The 8,186-nt window shown below is 31.7% G+C and overlaps 1 protein-coding gene across 2 annotated transcripts; it reads left to right on the top strand.

Annotated features, from left to right (window-relative positions):
* Window positions 1–238: 238 nt before the first annotated feature.
* On the top strand, window positions 239–5,794 carry LOC143633147 (dol-P-Glc:Glc(2)Man(9)GlcNAc(2)-PP-Dol alpha-1,2-glucosyltransferase-like). 2 transcript variants are annotated; one of them, XM_077101495.1, is made up of 9 exons: window positions 239–371; window positions 474–568; window positions 652–740; window positions 1,198–1,531; window positions 2,409–2,664; window positions 3,090–3,227; window positions 3,339–3,543; window positions 3,717–3,859; window positions 5,374–5,794. In XM_077101495.1, the coding sequence occupies exons 2-9, from the start codon at window positions 479–481 to the stop codon at window positions 5,631–5,633; spliced, it is 1,515 nt and encodes a 504-aa protein (XP_076957610.1). In that variant the 5' UTR covers window positions 239–371; window positions 474–478; the 3' UTR covers window positions 5,634–5,794. The 2 variants fall into 2 exon arrangements, with proteins under 2 accessions (XP_076957610.1, XP_076957611.1); XM_077101496.1 differs by having other exon boundaries at window positions 251–371; window positions 477–568.
* The last annotated feature ends 2,392 nt before the right edge of the window (window positions 5,795–8,186 follow it).

The raw sequence follows: 8,186 nt of genomic DNA on the forward strand, positions 1-8,186 counted from the left end.
ATAAAATTAAAAGTTTATTAGTGTATTTTTGGGTTAACCCAAAACCTAGGGGTGTTCATGAATCGGTTCGCAACTGTGAAACCGTCCAAACCAATCATCGGTTTGGTTTCACGGTCGGGTTTTTCCATTAACTATCGGTCGGTCGGTTTAAAAAAATCTCAAACCGTAACGGTTCGTATAAAACCAGACTTTCCTCCACATATCTAGCCTCCGGCCCTCCACTCTACTCCATCTGCGTCGGCCACCACTATCGTCGGCTGTGAGAAAGATCCGGTTTTGAGATCCAAACCCAATTCACCTTCAACTCCACTCCTAATATTATTATTATTCTCTCTTTTCGCCTCTTGTTCACTCGCAATCGCCTCCTCCGGGTACGTTGATTCTTCTTTCTACTACAATTTTTATATTATTATGTTATCTATACATGATTTATGGAGTCTCTATTAGCCCTAACTTTATACACTTGTTTTCAGTAGAAATGGGTAGACTTGCAGCTGCATTGATTGTGAGCTCATGGGTCTTACCAATCTCACTTGTTCTTAATCACATTCTTCCTCAACCTTACATGGTATGCTTCTTTGCTTGCTTCCTAACAAATTCATTTCATAAATTATTAATTAATTAATGAAATGTTTTGGTTGTTTGGTGTAGGATGAGTTCTTTCATGTTCCTCAAGCTCAGCAGTATTGTGCAGGTCATTTTAAAACTTGGGATCCCATGATAACCACTCCTCCTGGACTGTAAGTTTCACTTTCACTTTTCGGTCGGTCGTTATTATTATGGAGTTACTTTCGTATATACCCGTCCTCTTAATTTTTTTTGATTTGTTTATGCTCATTTGTTTACGCTCATGTATGTTTGTTACTTTACGTTTATTTAAGTTCGTTCATTGAAAGTTTTAGGATCATTACAAGTTAGTCTAGTTTGAATAACTTTTTTAGTTATGTTCGTTCAACTATTTTCAGCTATGTTCGTTTGTTTCTATGGTTAACAAACGAACATAAATGAGCACGAACACATAAATTTTTTTAAACAAACGAACACGAACAGGAAGACTTTTTTATTTAATTGTTCGTGTTCGATCATCTGTTCGGTTAAAGTAAACGAACGAACTCGAATATTCTCCTTTCGTGTTCGTTAGATTTGTTTGCAAGCCTAAAAAGATTGTTGCTGACTGAAATTAACATATTTTTGCAGGTACTTTATTTCACTGGCCTATGTGTCATCTTTATTTCCCGCCTTTTTATTTACACAACCCGCCTCATATTTTATTAACGTGTGCTCAACACCAGTTCTTCGTTCTACAAATGGTTTACTTGCTGTAGTTTGCAGCATTTTGGTTCATGATATAATTAAACATTTGAAACCAGCACTTGGTGACAAAAAAACAACTTTGTGCACGGTTGTTTTAGCCTTATATCCCCTTCATTGGTTCTTCACTTTTCTTTATTATACAGACGTTGCGTCACTTACAATAGTTCTTGCGATGTATCTGATGTGTCTCAAAAAGAACTATGAGTGCAGTGCTTTGGTAATAACTGACTAAGTTTATTAAATTTTAAGTTTTTTATAAGTAGTACATGTGTCAAATATGAATATATGATATAAAGGTTATATTATTCAATATTAATATGATATTTGTTTGTATAGAAATGAGGTAGGAGGTTTTGTGCAGTTAATATACACTTTGTGTGGCTTTTGACCTGTTTGACCAATTTTCTTTTTAGGTTATTTTATACTTTTGCATGTTTGACACGTTAGAGATATGTTACCAATCAGTTTATACTTTATAGCGTTTGGCAACCTACTTTTGCATATGATTATCTAATTACTTAGGAGTAGGCCTATAAACGAATCGGACGTTCAGTGAGCAGTTAGTGAACCGTTTGGAGGGAAGTTCGTTTATGGTCGTGAACACATGTCTCTTTTGTTCACTTAGATTTGTTTATGGTCTTTCACATACGTTTGTTTAAGTTTGTTACTTTACGTTTCGTTAATATATCCGTTTTAAGTTTTTTTTGCCAGAACATTTTGCATTATTTTTCACATTACTTTTAACTAGTTTTAGCTCAGTTATATTCATTCATATATGTTCAGTTATGTCTGGAGTTTACGTTCATGAATCGTTCGTTTATATTGTTAATGAACGAACATAAAGAACACAAGCATGCTCATTTTCTTAACGAATGAACACGGACAAGAAAACCTGCTTGTTTAATTATTCGTGTTTGATCGTTCAATAAAACTTATTATCAGATGATTAGAATTACTAATATACTCTTATTCCACCATTATATTACAAGTTATTTTTTTACTCGCATACAAAGAGATTACATTTTCCCGCTTTTAGTAATATCTTGATGGATGTTTTGTATTTCAATAACTGATTTTAACCAACTTTAATGCAGCTTGGAGCTGTTGCGGTACTTGTACGCCAAACAAATATTATTTGGATGCTATTTGTTGCATGTACTGGAGTTTTAGATCTTGTTCAAGAAAAACAGAAGCATGAAGATAATATTTTATCAGAGCCAGAAAATGAATATTTTGTTTCAAATAAAGGCGTTAATATTAGTTCAAATCTAAAAAAACGAAGATTGAGTAATGCTATTGATACTGTCAGTCATGAAACGAGTCTCACCTCTCATCCTGACCGTTCATCAGGTTCGTTTCATCTTATTTGCATTTTAAATTCTCAGAAAATAAATAAAGTTTGTTTATATGTTGTAGTAGTTTACATCCTTTCCACTAACAGACATTAGATTTTTCTTTGTAAGTTCAGTTACGCGCTTTGCAAATAAGGGTATTTTGTTCCTTTCACCTTTTCAGGGACTATTGTGTGTATTTAACTTAATGATTTAATCCCACTTTCTTATTAAAAAGAAATAAAAAAGTCCATTAAGAATGATTTATGTTATTTCTTTAGTTTAAGGACGAAAGCAACGAGTCAAATGGGTAAAATATAAAAGCGTAACTAAAAGTGAAATCGCCAATTCATTTATACCACTCGATTCATTTAGCATATAGATCGAACTTTCATCTATAAATTATATAATATTAAATTATTTAACCTTATTTTATTAATGCAGGTTTGTTTAGTGAGATTCAGAACATCTTATTAGTATCATGGAATCTAAAATGGAAGCTTCTTGTCACTTTTAGTCCCTTCCTTTTATTATTATTGGCTTTTGTTGCATTTGTTAAATGGAATGGCAGTATAGTTCTTGGTAACTCTCACTTTCATTTATATTTTTTATAACATTTTCTCACTTTTGTGATTTCTTTTGTATTCATTTTTGTTTGGATTTAAAAATGTAATTTGGTATTTGTGTTTGCAGGGGCTAAAGAAGCTCACACGGTTTCTCCACATTTTGTTCAGTTATTGTACTACGGTTTAGTCTCATGTGGTTTTATGGCTCCGCTGCATTTTAGCAAAAGTCAATTTGCAAGTTTGACTCGATCATTCGTAAAGAATAAACCAATTAGTATTTTACTGTGGGTTTCGGCTACTATAATTAGCTTTCTTTTCGTGCACTATTTCAGGTTTGGTTTTGATTATATTATATATTTAGAATTTGCCAAATGCACAATACCATTATATTAATTATAAATGACATCCAAATATCATATTCTGCACATGTTTTATAATAGTTGTTTATTTGAACTGGATTATTCAATAACATGTTGCATCTAATATTATTTTTCTGCCATTTCAGCATCGCTCACCCGTATCTACTTGCTGATAACCGTCACTATCCATTTTATTTATGGCGAAAGATTATAAACGCTCACTGGTCAACAAGATATTTGCTGGTTCCATTATATGTCTACTCATGGGCTTCCATCCTTAATGTATTAGGTCAGTATCCCGCTTCATGTAGTTATTTATCTATTTATCTGATAATTGGTCGATTGGGGTTATCGTTTTATATCTATAATGGGTGAATTTTTTTAACTTAATTAATAATGGATCTGGCCAAATAGGTTTAAAATCGCCCCCAAAGTGCATCCAAATGCTTTCATGTTACAACCTTGCATATCACTTTGCTTAAAAAATAGATAAGATTATGATTTAAAGGTTTATACCATAAAACCACTATACTTTCTTATTTTTAATTACAGTCCCTACTTTCTTATTTGTAAAAAAATACACAAAAATGAAAAGTCACTAAACTAATTTTTGTATGCTAATAGTTCCAAAACGTGTCTATATTGTACTTACGGAATTTTAGAAAAATAATGACTTAACAAGCTTGGTTTAAAAAAGCGTTAGCCGAGGCGAGTCGTTTTGGTTCAAAAATCCGAAGCGTTAAGCGCTAGGCGCGAAGCGTGAGCTTCACGTATGTGAGGCGCTCAATTTAAAAATTACTAAAAATTAATTATACATGACATATTTTACTTGAAAATCAATCATAAAGATAAAACATATTTGTAAAACTAAACATGAATACTTAATACATAGGTTAAACATTATAAAAACATATTTAGAAGTTGCAAAACACTTCAATTCTTAGAATAAAAAGTAAAAGGTATAGTAAAAAGTAATAATGAAGAAAAATACCTCTTGAGTCATAAACATATGTGTAATAATTAGGTGAGTTTGAACTGATTTAAAAGTTGTTAGTGATTACTGAGGAGAAGATAAACTTGAAACGCCTAGAAGGTTGATATTTGGAGAAGATGAACTTTGAATATGAAAATTAAAGAGTGGTTTGAATTAAATAGAGTGATAAATATATATAATACGGTTGGATAATGTTTTATAGATGAGCCCCAACGATATTATTTTAAGTAGATGGCTCAAACAGCTACATTTTCAATCTAATTTGGACTGAATCACATGAGGCGCTGGAGGCAGCGCCTCACGCCTCGCCAGCTAATGTGTCGCCTCAGGGCGCCTCATGTATTTTAGCGCCTTACGTAAAATAAGGCGTTTTCAAAAACGCCTCAGGCGCGTCTTTTTAAATTAAGTTAACAAGTATTTGTGCATTCAACGATTTTGCAATGTGTATATATATATGACACTATTTTATTTTGTCCAATTTAAGACTTAACAAGTCATTTTTTTTAATTTTCTATAGTACGTGCATTTTTTACAAGTTGAGAGACTTTAAATACCAAAATTTGGTGTATAGATCTTTTGTGAAAAATAAGAAAATGTGCTAGTTTTTTATACCCTTATTTTAATTGTATAGTATTCCGTATTCACGTTGACTATTTTCGTTATTTTAATAAATGCGCTAAAGAGTGTGGGTATGTATCGATTCAACGTGTTGACCTCTTATAAAAGACCCGGAACCTTTTTCTTGACCCATTTATCGCATATCCCCATATGTTTCATTTTACTGAACAACCTACAAATATTACTTGCAGGTAAAGTTCAGAAGAAAGTATGGGTTTTAGCTTATTTTCTAGCCACGGCCGCTGCTCTTGTTCCTGCACCACTGATAGAGTTCAGATACTACACCATCCCGTTCTTTTTCCTGATTATTCATAGTCATATCACTAACGATCGAGCGTGGTTCTTGATGGGATACCTGTACACATCCATTAATATCTTCACTATGATAATGTTCTTATTTCGGCCCTTTCATTGGAACCACGAGCCGGGGATTCAGAGGTTTATATGGTAGAAGAAAGATTGTTGTTTTAGAAATGAGGCGCATCTGCATTTTTGCTAACTTTACAGCTAGTTATGTACTTGTTTTTGGTGAATGGATATGTGTATATATTCTATCAAAATACTATATGTTTACTTTGACTTGATGAAATATATTACAATCTTAATGTCTTATTTGTAATAAAAGACATCCTAGTCCTAATCTTATTCATTCTTGATTAAGTATTGTTTTAGTTCCTGGCTTTTGAGCTCAAACTCTCCCTTTTAAATAACAAAGATTTTATTTTATTTTATTTCCCTCTTTTTAATATATGGATGACTTTCTAGATACATTATATTTATTTTAAATGTTGGAAAATAACTTTTATAAAGCAGCAAAAGTTGATGGGGCTTATGCATACTTATTCCATTAGCTAGCGGTTAATACTTAGAAATGTTATGAGTTGCCTTTTAAAAAAGTTTTTTAATTTTGTAGAGAGAGAGAAAAGGAACTGAAGTTGTCAATCTCGTATGGGGAAGCCTTTAGGGTTTTGTTATACATAACGCTAATATTTATAAAAAAAGACATAAGATAGAATTACAAAATTACCCATCATATTATTCAAATGTGATTAATGATTCTCAAATAACCACAAGTTAAATTTAATTTTGTTAGAAAAATGTTTTTTTAACAACAATTTTTTTACACCCACAAATTTCACCTTAGCTTGCACATGCAAAGATTTAAACTCATCAACACATGTGTAGAGGCAAGTCGGCAACTAGGCAAGTGTCCTATCACTAAACTAATAGATCTTGAGTGTTTGGAAAATATAATACACTAAATCTTCAAATCATAAAAAATAGAATTAATTACACGAATGACCCATGTATTAACATATTATAGATTTGATAGTTTATTGGAAATTACAAACCCGGTCGAAAGTCATGTGTGTAACACCAACAATGGTATGACGATTTACATATCAATGAGGTTTTCTTACAGTGTTTAGTTTCTTCATTAATGGTACATGTGTGAGTTAGGTCTGAAGCATCAAAATCAGTATAAACAGTTGACATTCCGTCTCATAAAAGCTCATTCGGGTATTATGATTGTTCCAAACGCCGTAACAAATAGTTATAATAAGTATTGTCTTATACGTTGTAAGGGCGACATCATTATGCGAATCATAACAAACCATTGATGTTTTATACTCCTTATTTAACTAGCAAATAGACACCTACACGGTTTCAAGACAAGCATTTATGAAATCCACTTTTTTAAATGTTTGGAAGAGATCAGATCAAAACATCAGAAAGTTGGTGAATACTTACCATTAGTGACATAATGGTTATAGAAAGATGTTTCATACACCAAACTACATGTAGTGTATTATTGTAGCTTATAATATGTATATATTTTTTTCATTATTCATCCAATGCGATCTTTGGTGTATAGATTATCAACTTTAGGTTATCATGTTCTCTTTTTCGAATAATATAAACAATATTGTAACAATTAACATTGATTTTTAAAGTGAGATATATATACAAATTAAATTTTATTATTACAAAACAAGTATCCATGATCTAAAAAGTCGATTATCATCACACCATGTCGTGGTTACCTTTTGCTCTTCTGGTCCATTAAAATGGGGTGATGGTAATTAAGACTTCAGATCTTAAGGTTTTATGTAAGAAACTTGATTCAATCGGTTTTTCTCATAGTGATGAGTTTCCTCTTTAAATGTGTTCATGGGTTAGTTAGATCTGGAGCGTCAAATTCAGTATAGACAGTATAGACGGTTGACATCCCCCACCTCAGAAAGGCTTACCAAGGTATTAAGGTGGTTCCAGCCCGGTTAACTCTGTTATGTATTGAGTTGGAATTGTTTAAAAATTTACATATAATCTTATAAATTAAATATTATAAAATATAAGGTACACATGTTAGATTACTTTTGGAAATTATATAACATAGATTAAATACATTATAAAATACATAGAAACTATAAAACATTTTATTTTATGATGTTTAATCATCGTCATTGTTGTTTAATGTTTACTCCACGTTAAGGTTATTTTGTGGTTATGATCCGTAAACGAGTTCTTCACCGGTAAGTGGGATCAATAGTCCTCAACTCCTCATGTTACATCTTCCTCTTGTATTACGCTTCAACAGTCAACACTATTTCCTCCAAGTGTAAAAATTTGTTGTATTCGCCTCCCTGCATCCTAATAGTGTTTCAAACAAGTTGTATTTCCACCGCTATTGGAGTAAGTTTTCTTCTTAATATAACGTTGTCAGTAACATGAAATGCAAATTCCAAAACTAGTGTAGAAGTTTGAACAGTTAGTAAATCACTTGTTATAGCGGAAGAAGTCACATACAAGATATATAACTAAATATATGTGTGTGTACATATTAACTTTCATATAACAATTATATCATACAGGTAAGATACATGACCGCTAAAGTTAATTGCAAGATGAACAAGTTATTTACAAGATACAAGATCAATCCAAAATTTTGTAATTTGTTAAGATTAAGTAAACATCATTTATTAACAAACTATCTTTACAATCA

The sequence above is a fragment of the Bidens hawaiensis genome, unplaced genomic scaffold (assembly GCF_021521415.1).
Source record: "Bidens hawaiensis isolate Kalapana, Puna unplaced genomic scaffold, B.hawaiensis_p1.1 tig00006617_1, whole genome shotgun sequence".
NCBI classification, from domain to species: Eukaryota; Viridiplantae; Streptophyta; class Magnoliopsida; order Asterales; family Asteraceae; genus Bidens; species Bidens hawaiensis.